Source organism: Vidua macroura, chromosome 5 (assembly GCF_024509145.1).
Source record: "Vidua macroura isolate BioBank_ID:100142 chromosome 5, ASM2450914v1, whole genome shotgun sequence".
NCBI lineage: Eukaryota > Metazoa > Chordata > Aves > Passeriformes > Viduidae > Vidua > Vidua macroura.
In genome coordinates this window covers 8,350,311-8,367,387 of record NC_071575.1, presented here as the reverse complement: position 1 = coordinate 8,367,387, position 17,077 = coordinate 8,350,311, and the positions used below count along the sequence as shown (strand labels likewise).

Genomic DNA, 17,077 nt, shown 5'->3' with positions numbered 1-17,077 from the left:
GTCCCTTTCCTGTCCTGCTCTAGTCCCTCAAAGAGGATCTGTGACTTTGGGCTTCTCTCCTCCAAGTGTGAGGGGTAATACTGGAGCTTTACGGGCTGATAGACACTCACAATTCACATACAGCTAAAAAAATACTACATCCTCTCTAAACATGTTTAAAGAGTTTGAACCTTTACTTTCAGATGGATTCTCAGCTGAGCATGATTATTTCAGGACTGCTGAAATCACTGAAGAAACCCAGCTAACACAGTAACTAAAGCAGCAGCACCCTAAAGGAAATGCCTGGTATGTTAGTGTGTTTTGTGGTTGGTTTGAAAACGGCCAACATTTTACTGGAAATTTTTTAGTTCTGGAGAACACTCATTTATTGGGAATGTGACTCTGGTAGCACCAGCAATGGCCATCACACAGCTAGGGGGATTTTTCAGATACAGCCAAACCTCATTTTATGAGATATCTGTGTGCTGTTTATAAAACAAGTTCTTAAAACCTTCCATGGCAATAGCTGGTGATGAGAACAGGCCTGACAGAGGCAAAGCTATGGTGCAACATCCATTATGTCCTTAGTGGGGAAAGGATATGCTTTATGCAGAGCTTTTATTATGCCTTGGGTCTAAAAAAAAATCTTCCTAAAAGTAGGCAACTGGCTACTAAAAATTAGAAAAGACAACTCTATCTATTGCAGGAATAAGGCACCTTAATATATATATTTCTATCTGTATCTCAAAATGTCAGAAAAGATAATGATATAGAAGGCCTCAGGAGGTTATCTTGTCTTACCCGCTACTTTCAGGGAGACCTGATAAAATTCAGTCACTTGTGGGCAGAGTTCTATGTAGTTGTTTAAAACTGGTATCAGGTGAGGCTTTGATTCCCAAACTTGTCTAGGCAATGTGCTCTTGTGCTCCAAGATCTCATACATTCAGCAACAACAGAAAGTTTTTGATAATATATTATCTCACTGTTCACTCCAAAAGCACATTTCAATTCATTCTTTTGTTACTAACTCTTATACACCCAACCTTTTGTGTACCTGAAGACTGCTGCTCCCTGAGGATGCCTTTTCTGGGAACAAATTAATAACGATTTTTTCATCTTTCTGGATAGGTTATTTTTTGGGCTTCCATGAGAAGGCTGAAGACCAAAAGACATTAAGACTAGAAGAATAAAGACTGTTTTGAGAATATCTAGAAGATATGAAAGTACTGAGAGAAACTTGGAATGCACTGAATCAGCATTGTATAAACAGCTTAGAATGTGTAGTTTCTGTCCCAGACTTTACACACTCACAAGAACATGAACAAAGATGGAGCATTCACAGCTCTGATGGACACAGGTGAACTAAAGAGCCCAGACTCACCAAGATGACATGGAAGGACATACAAAAAAAAAGACTCATAAATGGAAGAACTGCAACTGCTCCGCCTGACAAGCGCATTGCTAAACTTTGCCCTTCACTTTCCCCCCTGAGAGAAAATCGTGCAAATAATGAAATAACTTCACAGGAAAAGCATCAAATAGGGCATTCTCACTTAAGAGCAAATTTTAGTCTTCTCTTGATTTCTCATTTCAAATAAGGAAAGAGTATGTGATTAGAAATTTTTATTTAGGGTATTAAAATTAACCTATTACTAGTCATGTTCATTTGTATAAAGGTCATGACCCAAAAGTACAGCAATAAAATGATAGTCTTTAGGTAGACCTGAAAGAGCTTTGGATTGAGTCCAAGTATATGTATGTATCCAAAATAAAGCTACTTAAATAAGGATATAAGAATGTGACGGAGTAGCACGTCTCTGAATATCGAACATATATGCTCAAGCATTTCTATTGCCATAAAATGATTCTATTTCTATTGCTATTCCTGCAAAATGATTACAGGAAAAACATTTTCACACTGGGATTTCTGTATTTTCATCTGACTAGAAAATTAACAATAATGACTATGCTTTTGTATGCTGCTAAAGGAAAATGTATCTACTCTGTAGGCAGCATGTTTATTGCTGAATATAAAAAATGATGGACAAGGATGAAAAATTCTGATATTCTAGTATTGCCATATTTAAAGAATAGTCAGGAAACACTAAGCAGATGGGATGAAATTTATAGCATAATGGGTCAAGGTTCAAGTATGGAAGGAACCACAGACTTAACAGAGCAGGAAGAAAATAGAGATCCTTGTTTTGTATACATATAGCAATGCTTTAGGGAAGGTTTCATTTTAGAGAAAATGTTACCAGAACTCTTACATGAGACTTTCCTGATTTTGCAATTATCTATACTGAGCCACAAATCAACAGCTATCTCTCCCAGATTCTCTTACTAAGCATTTATATTAAAAGTAGTCAGTACCTGAAATATAGTCAGTGGCAAGAGCAAAGCTGGAAGGTGGCAGTATTTCCAATGGATGTACTGCAAGTAGCATTTGTACATTATATCCTTCCAAAGCTTCATAAATCCTTGGAAACACCCTAAAAAGCTGGAATACACCATATGAAATATTTCTACATCTGTACAGTTCAGCACTGATAAAAAAGGTCTTTTCTGGTGTTGCTTTCTTTAATTCTAAGATTAAAGTGTCAATCCAGATTTTGCCTAGACTCAAAACCAAACCATTTATTGGGGAACATACTGCACCCTTGTGCAGCATCACTCATTTGTGCTGCTTCCAGAACCCAGAAAACAATACTTCCTATATATACTTCCCATACCTGTGTACTGAGTACCCAAAACTACATCAGCATTATTTGATTTAACATGTAACAGTAATTTGATTAACTGAAAAGAGTATGAATGAAAATCCCTGAGAATCTTGAAATTTATTTTCTTCTTAAGATTCAGCAGCACATACTTCAAATCCAAAAGGCAATTTCTCAAAACTTTTAAGTCTGAAGTAGTTTATAATAGGTACAAATCAGAGACACGGTACTCCTTAGTGCTGGGGGAAAATAGAAATGTTGCTTGCTTTAAAATGTGAACAGAAGAAACTTAATGAACTGCCTTAGCCAAAGATTTGTTGGTGTATTGAGGAGAGTACAAGCATGGGAGATGCTTAAGACCTACTGCATCCTGTTGATCAGAGAAGATTTTCAACACAATTTGTTCTGGACTGTTCTCTGTCTCACCAGATGACAAGTAACCTTTCCAAGTCTGATAAACATGCAGGTGACTGTCACAATTTCCCCCTCACTGTACACTCTGTCACTGTAAATCACCCCGTGTATCATCTTAGTAGGTCCTTGTCTACTCCTTCTCCATTATTCTGAGCATTTCTAAGCTAATTTTTATTCACAAAATATTATGGCCAGTAATTCTAGCCATTTTTCTGGAACTCTTCACTGATCTGTACTGACCTTTTTAGGCTTTTTGCTTGTTATGGCTTCTTCCTATGTTTTCTCTCTTGCTCCTGACAACTTCTTCATGGATTTCTTTGCAGACAATTTTTCTATTCTTTCTTACCCTGCAATCTTCTCAACCTTCTGCTTCCAATTCTACATCTTATTTTGGAGCAATGCTATCCAACATCCCAGTTTAATTGTGTGATGACTTAACTATTAAAATCTCAATCATGGCCTATCTCCTTCCATCGACTCTACACAAAACCACGAGTGCCTAACATTTCCAGAATGCTCCCAAAACTTCTGCCTATTTTGGCTACAATTACCTTACTTTGTTATTTTTTAACTTCAGTCATTTTCTTTGCTTCCTGTAACAGTCAACCATCATTTTCTGCTACATTTTTACAAAAGCTTTCATTCATTTATCTCTTTCCTACTAACCCACTCTATGTTACCATTGAAATACTTGTCTGTGCCCTGAAGTTGCTTTATTTGGATATCATCTCTCTCTTTCTTGACCTTCTCTGTTTCATCCTCTTTTATTCTCTACAGATATTTTACAAATCAAGTAAACCCAGATTCTCTGCTTACTGAATTCATTTTACCACCTACTTCTTTAGAAGTATCCATAACTCAAAAAATCAAACTCAAAATCTTTCATAGTCCCAGTTAACTATTTCAGTCAAGTCCCAGAGGGCTAAAGCCCATCTTTCATTTCAGAAAATAATAATAGAAGTATTGTAGAACAAGCTGGTCTTAACACAACTATTTATTGAAAACACATGTAAAGTTGATATGAAATTTGCAGAATGGGCTAAAGTAGGGCGACAAATAAATAACTTTTGAAAATGCATTGCCCTACTCTCAGATAATGCCTGAAACCTTGCAGAACAATATAAATATACTGCAGTAACTTGATAAGCTGGTTTATGGGGGTTTCTCTTGGATTTCACTAACACGTCTGCTTTCAATTACACAGATGAAAAACAAAGAGCTTTAACATCTTGCTCTTCTCCTGATTGCAATAAAATGTCACTTCTGAAAATGGCCTCTTAAAACAAAACTCAACTAAAAACTCAACTAAAAACTAATTTAGAGGTAGCACTCATGTTTTAGAACTGGTAGTATGTGATTTTTTGTGGGCAGATTTTATCTATGGTAACACACAAGAAAGCACAGATTTAGCCTTTTACGTGTCCTACCTCCACCCATATACTTCTTACAAACGTACTGTTATAAAAGCACATGTAAAAATCATAATCTTAAAATAAAACTCATTCCACAAAGTCAGTGGAACAATTTTTTTATTACAACAGTAAGCTTCCCCTTAATAGACATGCTTCCAGATGTTTAGTGAGTTAAAACTGTGACTGTAGTACCAAGATGTGCCAAAGAGAGAGCTACAGGATGAACTATTAATACACTGACTGGCCATGGTGATGGAATTAATCTTCTTCATTTTATGGTAGTTGACACGTGTTAAGTAATGCAATGTTTACAGTAAAACGAAGTTGTATTATGAAATGTTTTAAGGTTTTAAGATCCTTACTCTTGCAAAGAATGATGTACATACCCTATATTAATGTGCACTGGGCAGTTCCCCTGAAGGCAGTCCCTTCAGTTTCTTCAGAATGAAGACTTTAAGAGCTACTGATGATTTGATGATTCATTAGTAAGGGAAAGCAATTAAGAAAACTGATGGTAACAAATTTAGAAGAAAACTGTATTTCATAAATACGCTATCCTAGTAACTTGGCAATTGTATCACTATAGCACGTAGGAACTCCTCTTTGCTCCAAGGCCCCTCATTCCAGACCTGCAGGGGAGCACAGGCTCTGCCCCAAAGACTTCAACAACGTGACTTCACCATGTAATTACTTCATTTACCTCTAAAACACAGATTATTATTCAATATCCATTAATTATTTCAACCAAGTGAAGTCTACTCTTTAAATGATGATCTCCTAAGCAAGAATCCTCACCTGCTTTCACACATTTAAATCTAATTTTATCCAGGGTACTGTTAAGTTTTAAGAAACAGAAATTCTCAGTCAAATTAGAGTATGGATTCTAATTAGGAAATCAAACCCTGATATATATTTTACTGCTAATTTTTGTGTTAGATTTTTTTTTTAAAAAAAAAACCCTGAGCTTATAGATCTAATGACTTCCAGTTTTCTAAAAAATTTACCAGCAACTAAGGTTAAATGTACAGAGGTTACAAACTGAAATTATTCATGTTCTACAATAAAGCTGAATGGTTAAAATTATTATGTCTGCTCACTGTGACACATCAAAACCACAGTTTTGCTGATGTACTCTGCTGTCTAAGGCAAAGCAGGAGCTGATTTGATTCTGGAGGTGAATGCTTGTCTTCTGACCATTTTATTCTGTTCCTCTTTAAAATGAGCACTACAATCTCTTTATCAAAGCAGGTATTTTGACAGATATCTGTGACAAGTGCTCTGCTATATGAAAATCCAAGACTCAAGACACTGTGATAGCAACAAATTATTTCCTTCACTGGCTTTTGTCTGCCTAAGCCAGTGACCATGTGTTTCCAAGTACTTGCCCAGAATGTAATGAAACCTCAATGGACCTCTTGAGGTTACTCTAATGGAAAAGTCACTTACCTGTTAGCTGTGATAAATTCATTATCACCATAGGACAAATACTTCCTTTGTCACCTCCTACAAATTAAGATTTGCATGAGATTTCTACAATGAATTAATCAAGTTCACATCCTCTCTTCGGACAGTACTAAGAGATCAGGAAAAAAGTGTGCAGTATGGAAAAGGAGTCATGGCTGGGATCCAGATCCCTGCTTTCAACAGCAACCACATCACACGACATCATTCGTAAATGCTCCACGTTTTGTCTCCAAAAAGCCCGCATCCTTTGCTTCGCTATTCCTCCCTCTCCTCTGGGATTCCACTTAACTGCTGGGGCAGTTTCCCGTGCTTTTCGGGTGTAGCTGTGTCTCCGGCAGATCAGAGCTGACGCCTCTGCTGCCCGCCGCTTTCGGACCCATCACTTCGCGCGGTGCCACCGCCGGGCGCCTCTCGCTGGGGACGAGGGGCGCCGTGCGGTGGCCGCCCCGACATGTCGCGATTCCTGTGATATCCACCGAGCTGCGCTGGATCCCCGGTGGGGGTGTCCGTCGGGCGAACCGACTCACCCTTTCCCCGCGGCACAGCCCGTCCCGTCCGGCAGAGCCTCGTACCGAACCTGCCCGGGGGCAGCGGGACCGGCGGGGGCAGCGGCGGGGCCGGTGCACACCACGCCTTTCCGCTCACTTGGACGTGGCAGCGGCGCTTTAAAGCCTGCCCGGAACGTCCAGGGACGCGGGGAAGAAGGGGGCCCCAAGGGGGGCCCCGCGGCCCCATCCCCCGGCAGCGGGGGGACCCGGTGGGGAGCCCCGCAGCCCGTCCCCAGGAGCCCGCATCCGGCGGCGGGTCCCGCCGGGGCAGAGCGCGGCGGCTCGGGGGGCTGGAGCCGCTGCCGCACTTACCTTGTCCCCGGAGCGAAGGCAGCAGCGCCAGGAGCAGGAGCAGCCGCAGCGGCCGGGCCCCGCCGAGGTTGTCCATCGGCGGGGAGCGCTCGCTCCGAGCGGGTCTCGGCTCTCCTGCGGCGTCCAGTGGGCTCTCCCTTTTCGCTCGCTGCTGCTGCTGCTGCTGCTGCTATCCCAGCCGCCCAAGACCGGTTGGAAAAGAGCTTGCAGGAACCCCCCGCTCGGTGGGCTTTACAAAGATTTAATTCAGTGCCTGCCCGCTTAATTATACAGCCTGCAAGTGCTCGGCAGAACAGAGCCGTCACCGCAGCTCGGAGGCACGAACCCTGTTGCTTCTGATACCCCGCCGCCCCCACACGCTCTGAAAGTGACTCCCTTGAGCTCGGAAAGCGGCAGATCCTCAGCGTGAACCTCGGGCCGGCGTGACTGATTCTGTGAAAGAGAAGTGCAGCGACTTCTCTCGTTTCCAAGTAGGAGAAAGCCACAAACAAAGGCAAGGCAAAGTAAAATAAAACAAAAGAAACCACCTAGCAGAGGTTTAACCTCTAAAGGGGAAATATTCAACCCCCCTTTCTAGGTCTTTCCGTGGATTTTACCCCAATACAGCTTTTGTCAACCAAATATGATTTTTAAAAGGAGAGAGATTTCAAAAATCTTTCAATGAAATTCAGAGGGGAAAATAAAAATCCCTTCTTCCCTCCCCCTACTCTTAAGAAGTCAGGATAAGAATTTCAACCCAAATTAGGCAGCTCTGATTTCTCTCCCCTCCCTTTTTTTCATCTTCTTTTTTTTTTTTTTAACCTCCTTATCTTATTTAAACAGGAACACAAACACTGATAGTGGTCAAAGGACCCAGTTGGCAATGCTGTTGCTGAGATCTTTCAGATAATGAGAGGGATAATATTTGCAGGCAAATGGAGATGGAAACACACAGAGAGTTCAACCCCCCTGTATACTTTGCCCTGGATTTTACACAAACTAAGAGTTGGAAGTCATTGTGTGTTTGCTTGCAGGTTGTGCCACGTGGACTCTGATTGGGCTATTCCTCTTGTAAATACTCAATAATGAAACTTTTGAGTATCTCCCCTCAAAATGTCCAAATGGAAAATGTGTTTAAGGCAGTAAGAGTTGAATGTGTGTTTTCCTCCACACCAAGTTATTTGTACTTTTCTAACACAAGAACATTAATACTGCCATAAGGCCAAGAGTCCAACTATCTCAATAGCCTGTCTTCAGCCACAGTTGTAAAGTAGTGGAAGAGCATGAATAAGGAAAACACACGTGGTAATTGTCACAATTACTCTCCCAGCCTTCAGTTCCTTTGAGTTTGGAGCATTTCCTCAGTGAAATGCGTACTTAGTAGCCCACAGTGAAATTCTATTCCAGGTATTTATCATGTCTCCCCATGAGTTCTTGTAAAACTTTATCATCCAAAATACCCTTTGGCAGCTGTTTTCATGGACTTACCAGTGACTGTGTGAAGGGCCATTTCCTTTTGTTCCTTTTGAACCTGGTTCCAACGCCCTTCTGGCGCTGCCTCCCACATATACTGCAGAAAGAGTTATCCAAGAACTGACCTCCATCCACACTCAAAATGCCCACATTGTCTTCCTTTAACTGCTGGGGTTTTTTGTTTGGTTTGTTGTTTGGGGTTTTTTTGGTTTTTGGGTTTGTTTTGTTTGTTTTGTTTTTTGGGGTTTTTGTGTGGGTGTTTTTGGGGGAGGTTTGTTGATTTGGGCGGGTTTTTTGTTTGGTTTGGTTTTTTGGGTTTGTTTTTTCTGTGGTGGTTTTTGTTGTTGTTTTTGGTGGGTTTTTTTTTGGCTGGTTTTCTCCTCTCTGTTTTATTGGGAAGGGGCAGCTGGAAAAGTGGAAGAAGGATGGATGGCTGATTTTATTTGTGGGGGGGTGGGATTTTAGTTGGAGGATTTTCTACATATGCATGTTTATTACTCTGTCTTCTTTAAATGCCCTAACTCAGTTTAAAAGGATCTTACATCAGTTACAGTGGGACCTTGCCAGTGTTTCATTCCAACCTCCAAGTTACCATTTTTCATATATCAGACAGCTGGGAGAGACACCTAACAAAAATTACACCTTGTCTAAAATTCATGCCAGTTTACTGAACCAGAGGAATCCCCTCTATAGTAGTTCTGGGTTCAGTTCAATATTGCCTTATTTCACTCTACATTATAACCTCCCCTAATTGATTAAAGGTGGATAGAAAGAACTTCACCCAGCATGCCTAAAACAGTGTAAAGGCATACATAGTAGCCTGTCCACACATGGAGTTACCCTGATTAACACCATGTGTGGACATTTTTACTCCAGAGTAAGAATTCCTTGCTCCCGTTTAGTTTGCCACCACAAACTATACCAGAAATGAGGCAAATTTAAATAAAAGTTTAAGAGGTATTTCTAGAAAACATCATGGCTATGGTCATCTGCAGGTCTGACAGTAGGTTTTGCCTTGGTTTGGGGTGGGGGTTTTTGCTTAATACACATTTCCACTATAAATTGGCACTCTCACCTACAGTCAGATTGAGAGGCCTCGAGTACATGTGATTCCAATTACTGACCCCAAGCTTTGTAATGAGCTGAGCCATGCACTGCAGGCTCAATCCAGAGGTTCTGGGAGTCAGTGGAAAGCGAGGGCTTATGAGAGGGAACATTTTGCACAACAACATTTTTTTCTTGTATCTGTTTGTAAAGGCTGTGTAATCTTTTGTGTAGCTCTAAAATAAACAAATTCTTTAATGAGGATTTTGTTTCTACTTCAGAAGAATAAAAATCATTTGCAGGAGCTCAGATTAATGAGTAATGACAGCGTAACAAATAATTGTGCAAGTCATTTCCAAGGGTCCTGTTGAGAGTAGATACATGCAAGTAGATTGACAAAGAATTTAGAATTACTTTATCAAATCCAGCCATCTATGGCAGCAGGTTCACAGCTCCCATTTGGCTACTTAGGAATTCTTGAGATGGCCTGATTAAGTCTCTGTAAGGGCATCAACCTCTGTCTAATGAACAAAGCTGACACGAAGTCCCAGCTGTTGTGCCTTCCAGCTCATCTCTTTTACTGCAGCTCCCAAAGCCTGATTTTCTTACCACTCCACCTATCTGTCCCAGAAATTGAATGAAAGAAAGGGAAATGAAACTGCACTATCTTTCCTGTTTTCAGGAAGAATGTTGCAAGGAATTTAATAGACTCATCTAGAAATTAAATCTAACTGTAGATTTGTAACTGTAAAGAGAAACTCCTTGGGCCCTATGGCAAAAAATGAAGCTACATATTGGCTCTTGTTATGTGGTGCATTAAAGATGCATAAAAAGGCCTCTTTTCCTACTTAATAAGAAGAATACATCACTGATTGGTACAGACACACAAGGATTAAGAGGATTCATGTGGATCTTACTGTCTCCCACTGTAAATATAAGACCTCAAACTCTACAGTAGGTAAATCCATGGCTGTTGGAGTACAAATGAGCACTCAGCTTAGCTCCAAACACTAGTATGAGCATGGTACAACTGACTTTTGGCTTCTTTCCTGCCTGGAGCAGGAAAAGAAAAAGAAACTTAGCACAGTTTTCGGAGATGGATGCACAGTAATCCTTGGCTCTTTTTTGAAATGGCTACTGTCATTACAGATAACAATTGCTTGCTTATTTTGAGTCAAACTCAATGTAGTATATTTTTTATTGGTCTCTGGGTTTGTACTCATGTTGAAGTTGTCACTTTGTGCATCACCACTGATCATAAAAGCCCCTTGGGTAGTACCACTTGGGGACACTTTATTTGCACTTTCCATATCCTTGTCAGGGATTAATTTGGAATAAATCAGGATGCAGGCACATCCCATCCTCAAATCCCAAACTACGAAACATCAATACCAAATGGCTCCCAGCCTAGGTAAACAAAAGGAAATGGGAGAGCTGTGAGCCTCTGTTGCCCTACAAGTCCAAAACTGCACCTCCAAGAAGGCCCACCCAGACACCACCACCAGGCTTGTTATAGCATCTTGTAGCTAAAGGCAGAGCTGGAATTCCTTCTGGAATAATTACTATGTCATTCATAACAATCCTAAATTTAGACTGTTTTTAATATAAAATGCATTACATATAAATAGAAATACCTAAATAAATCATATATATATATATATATATGTTTGTATATGTATATGTATAATTACATGGATGCCAGTAGTCCAAGCTACTATGCCATTTGCATTTGCAAGAAATACAGATGCTTGTATCCAAACAAGGGAATCTACCTGGACTCTATGTTTCAAATGCCTAAAGACTGTCAGATGAGGCTTGGCTTATCTTCAAGAGCTTTCCTTGCCACAGACAAAACCTCTTTTCACACTTTGCATGGATCAGTTAAATATTCCGGGCTGGGACTCATAACCCTGAGTCCTTTTCAACAACATTGCTTCTAAGCGGGCTGAGGTTTTGCCCATTTTGGAGTTTGTATCCATTTGTTTTACAGGTAGCCTACATTTTCTTTTCTCTCCTGTCTGATTTAGGGAAATAGATACAGCTCTCCTGGACACTCAGAACACACACTGGTTGTCCATTAATATGTATGGGGACTGCTTCCAAGATAAGAGGGGAGTTTATCTGGGCATAAAGGAATGCTTTGATGATCCATGTCACTTCCATTGTGGCATTATTTGTAGAATTCAGGAATAACTCAATCTGACATTCATGGGGCATTTCCTGCCTCTCCTTCTAGAGATGCATCCTCCCAGTCTCTCAGATCTCACTTCCCATAAATTCCCTTTCCCCTTCTAAACTTTCCCATGTTCCCACACACTGAACTAACCAGATGTGTGGATCTGCAAGGTGTTTTCCATGACCTGAGCCCTAGGAAGGCTGGGATCCTTTGGATAAGCTGGAGAACAGTGTGAGTCACGCACACACAGGTAGGAGGGGACAACGGCATCTGCTTTAGACTCTGCTTGGAGCCTCCACAAACCCAACAACAGCAGGGATCAGTCACTATTTTAGCTGCAGTCTAAATGAAATCTCATTATAAAGAGTGGGGAAAATCCATCAGTAAAGTAAATGGCTATTCTGGTTAAAGCCATTTCCCCTCCTGATAACCCTGGTAAATCTGAACTCCATTCCTTGTCAAAGAAAAGTAATATCTGATTATGTGACCCAATTATCTTTGGGCACCAGAAAATATACAAATTAATATAAGACATTTCAGTCTTGAATAAATAAAATCCCAGAGTCAGTTGTACCTACTAGCTTCAAACTAGGAGTAGTTTTCCATGTTTCCTCATGGTCACTGAAGACCTGCATCATTCAGTGCTGTTTCTTCATTGTTTTATGAATTTGCTGTATTATTACAAGTCTTTTTGCATAGTTCTAATAAACAAGAACCCATCCTACCCAACTGCAAACAATTCCAGCTTGCCAACAAACCTTTATCTTATCAGTAGAAACTGATTTAAAACAGTATAATTGTAAGCAGGCAGCCAGTGGAAAGAGTATGAACACTGATGAAACTCTGCAACAAATTCATGTGTACTCATTTCCTCCTTCTCCACCAGTTTCACAGATAGCCTGTTTCTTTTCCTCAGTCTCAATTGCCTTATCAGAGATCCTCAAACTTTATTTACTCATGTGCCATATCTTTTAGACTTCACAGCCTTGGGCTGAATATCTTTGTCCCAGGAACCCAAGATCATTCTTGGTGGTCTGATTCTACAAACACATGTTAATAATACTATTTACAGGGAGTGTGGCTTCCATTTACAAAATGCTGACACAATTCTGAGCAGTGGCTATGAGAGAGGACCTTAATAAACATGAATTTAAAAGTTATTGTAGTGTAGCAAACTGTTTAGAATAAAAATATTATAAACTTACCATATTTTCTGGCACAATTCCACAGAAACTGGTTGATACCTGGTGTGTGTGAAATTTGTACACACTGGGTTTTAATTGGAAGGGTGAATGGATCAGAAGATCTATGTACAGCTGCAAAATATAAATATTGAATGAGTTTCATGTTCCATGCTGTGTGTGCCCTGTGGTTCTCAGGACAGGCAGTTTCATTTCTATGTACTCCATCATTAGCCACAGCCTGTGTGGGTGAGGAGGCTTGCTCAGAGTCTTTGGAGAGCTATAGTATACTCTAAGTTTTGGATAACATTGAGTTTTTCTGTCTATCAGGGACTACTCTGTCATTCCTTTCTTAGCTCCTGGGTGGGCTCTGGAAGCAGAGTAAGCAACAAAATTTAGGTTCTGGCTAAAAGAACTTGAAACAAGTAACCCTTTCTTTTCCAGACTAGCCTTTCCTCACACTCTTATTTATTTTGACTTTGATCTCACAACTGTTCTTTCATACAGCCATAGAGTTTGGGATTGGGTCAATGAGACATTCCTGCAAGAGGGAAGAACAGCCCCCAAGTGAATGTATGGAAATAGGACGTGGCATACAGACAGACAGCAGCAACTTACACCAAAAGGGGGTAGAAAAAACATCCAGGTTGCTCACAAAAATGACCCCCCACACCCTGAAAGTCCTAAATATTTAGGAATTAATTATCCAGGAGAAATGTGGCCTGCATAACAGCAAGTTTGAGCAGCCTTTAACAGACATTCTGTTTCTAGCTCATTCTCTCTGGCTTCTGAGATATCTTTTGGCCAAATACTGGACCTCTTGGTGCCTCATGTTGTCTATAGGGATAACCTGACTTGTAAAATGTTTTGAGTTTCATAAAATTAAACAAGGTGCATAAGAATTAGTTGTTAGAAACTAGCAACTTTAAGCTATTAGTGTCCCAAAATTTTGGTATGAAATATTTTAGGCCAATTTTAATTTTACTTCTATTTCCCCTGTTTCAAAGCAGCATCCTATATAGTCTATATTACAGTAACATTAGTGTTTAGAATAGCTCTCGTATTTTCTCCAAACTTAGAAATGTACAGGCACATTTCCAGCCAAATAGCAGATACAGACATTTGCTGGGTAGTTATTTGTACTCTACTTCTGAAATATTCCACAAACATACAGGCTGTCATTATCAAGATCTAACTTGTGCATGTCAGTAACAGTTGCATTGCAAGTCAGAAAACAGGGCTCTTTCAAATAGATATATTTGGGGGGCTATATAAAATGTGTCTTAACTCTCCTGCAGCAAACAGGTCGTATGAAAAGCATTTGCAGAATCATTTGCATGAATCCAGAAAAAGCAATGCCTTTATTCATCTCCGTTTATTTGATATACTGTATTTAATAGCTCTGCTAAAGACAAGTGAAAGCTTGGCTCTACGGAAATCTTTGGCAAAATTCCCACTGACTTCAGTGGGGCCAATGCTGTTAACTCTTCCTTACAAGGAAAATCCAGATTGCCTAGGAAGCTGGTTTGCCTCTGCTAAGACCTCAATCCAGACTGCTTACAAGTTGAACTGACTTAGTACAACTACGAAAGCTGTTATTCTTGACAATTTGCCAAATCCTCAAGATAAAACTAGCATAATAAATTATCCCTAAACTTTTACCCTGGAGTAAATCAAAACTTCTCATTTTATAAATGAAAGCACCTATGTAGACTTCCATATTCCAGTGGTTTCACTGACAGTTTTACAGAAATTAAAAAATTTATTATTATTTTCAAAAACAAACTCCTGCTTATTAAATGAACACTGATTAAACATTCTGCCTCCAAGTTTGATAACTCATTATAAATGCACTAAAATATATAAAATTTGTTGAAATATAACTATATTGTTTTGTATCTTCTGAAACTATCAGAATTAAGGATGATTTATAGTCTGTGAGGAAAGGCTAAGTGAATTGGGATTGTTCAGGTGACATAATTGCCCCTTCCAGTACCTGAAGGGAGCCTAGAAGAAAGATGGAGAGAGACTATTTACAAGGGCCTGGAGTGACAGGACAAAGGGCAATGGTTTCAGACTGACAGAGAGTAGGTTTAGATTGGATATTAGGAAGAAATTCTCTGCTGTGAGGTTGGTGAGGCCTGGCACATGCTGCCCAGAGAAGCTGTGGATGCCTCATTGCTGAAAGTGTTCAAGACCAAGTTGGACAGGGCATGGAGCAACCTGGGATGGTGGAAGGTGTCCCTGCCTGTGGCAGGGGGTGGAATGGGATGGGCTGTAAGTTCCCTTCCAACACAGTCATTCTATGATTTAAATATATGTATATTCCAGACTAGTTACTACACCAAACCATTCAGTTCTTTATTCCCATCAAAATACAAAGATGACTTTGTGAATAGGAAAAAACCACAAGGAACTTAATTTAATGTGGAACAGAAAATTCAGCAACATTGTGATAGTGCAATAAAACCCCTAAAACTCCAGCTGTGGAGAGTTCTCTTTATAAGTTATACAAGGATGGTCCATATTTAGAGTCCTTGGCTAAACACACAGAATGCAGAGCCATGTTAGTGTTCATTGACTAACTCTCTGTGTTCTCTTGCAAAGTCTTTGTAGCTGCTTTTCTTTTGAACTCTGTGAAGTTTCACAGTAGATGTTCAAGTACTGTTGTTCTGATCATAGCTGGAAGAAATTGGACTGTTTGCTCTGAAGCAGCAAAGCTAAGAATAGCTTTAACTTTGCAAAGAACTGCCACTGAAGAAACTGGTACTATTTCTGTTGAAGTGCTGTAGGACTCGTTCTCATGGGATGGTATGTAGCCTGATTTCAATACAGCCAAACACTTCATCATTCTTTAACAGGCTTATTAACTTCACTGGGATTACTCACACACCTTAATTTATATTTGCCCTTAAATTCTTTATTGAACTGGGTTATATAAAGTGTCCTAAAAAATAGTCCACTCATGTTTTTTATTTTCCAAAATGTGTGTTAAGAATTGTATTTTTTCACTATGATTTCTGAAGCCAGCATTTGCCAGACTCCATAACAGGTCAAAAGAATCTTTTTCACACACATGCTGTTCATGCCTCCTTCTGTATTTTCTGACAGCTCACAGAATCTGGCATCCTTTTCATTTCACTGCCTGTCACAGTGAGCTGTTTCCTTTCCTAGTAAAGCCAGCCTTACTAGAAATGTCTGTAAATTCTCTTCTGGTTTGCTGCTCTGTTTCTAGTAAAAAAAAAAATCATGCTGGAGTTTTCACTGCCAGATTTCTCTTCATTCCTCAATTGAGGAAGAGAATCCAAATAGTAATGTCAGCATTGCTTTCATATGTCAATCATATGTAGATTTTCAAAAGAAAAGAAAAAAGAAAATTTCCCCCTTATATTCTGAGTTTATTTATTCTGTGAAGGAGGCAATGACTGTTCTTTTTAAAGACCTAGCAATCCTGGCATTCAATTTTTCTTCAGAATTTACTTTCACAGAGAACACACACAAGAATGTGTTTGTATCTCAGGCAAGTGTACCCCATATTCATTTTCTTCATGAGTGAAGATACAGGAGTAGGGACTTTCAGATTACAAATAAACCCATTAGCACATTGTCTCAACCCCCCTGACAGTTGTTCATCATGTTTTACCAGGCATGGTTCTACATAGTGGAATCACTCCTTTATTGGCTTATGTGGATATTAGCTGGCCACTCGTGGACATTTGTAAATCCAGACCCCTAGATATTGTCTTCATATAAACAGCAACTAGCAGTAGTAATGGTCTATGAAATATAAATAAAAGCCTAAATAATTCATCTGTTCTCTCTTCCTACATTCCCGGGCTCCCCCTCACACAATATAATTAATATTTACCTTAGACACCAGATAAAATACTGGAGCTTTAAGCTGTCAGAGCTGCTAATACCCTCTCATCAGACTGATGGCTTTTGAGATGAAAGATTAACTAGAGATCTTTCCTGCTAGAAAGACAAGTTTCTTCTCAAGAGCACTGCCAGGATAGAAATGAGACTTAATTATGTATGTGACTTCAAAAAGCCCTCACTATTTTATCAGCAGGATGGCAAGGTCAGAAAGTACTTATGAGAAAGATTTTATCACCCTTTATAATGTTTTTAGAATTACATTATTTTTCAAGTTTATTGTGAATATTCACAGCATTTTCTCATGCCTACTTACAATATTATGTCCCACATTGCCCTTCCAACCAGACATATGATGACAGAGGAATGCCAAAATACCTCTTCCTACATTTTTTTAAGTCTGGTAAGTCCTAGAGAAAACTTCTTTCCTGTCTATAAACCGTCATCTATGAAGCTTCCATTTAAGACATGGCTGAAAAACAACAATTTGTAGTCTTCT

The 17,077-nt window shown here is 39.7% G+C and overlaps 1 protein-coding gene across 2 annotated transcripts in view; it reads right to left on the bottom strand.

The window, feature by feature from the left end:
• The window catches only part of FBLN1 (fibulin 1), a 74,571-nt gene extending 67,483 nt beyond the window's left edge, over positions 1–7,088 (bottom strand). The window contains exon 1 of one of the 2 annotated variants that reach the window (XM_053977663.1): positions 6,850–7,088. In XM_053977663.1, the coding sequence (XP_053833638.1) occupies positions 6,850–6,925 (76 nt within the window). In that variant the 5' untranslated portion in view covers positions 6,926–7,088. The remainder of the gene's footprint in view (positions 1–6,849) is intronic. The other variant, XM_053977662.1, reaches the window with a different exon arrangement.
• Positions 7,089–17,077: the final 9,989 nt, after the last annotated feature.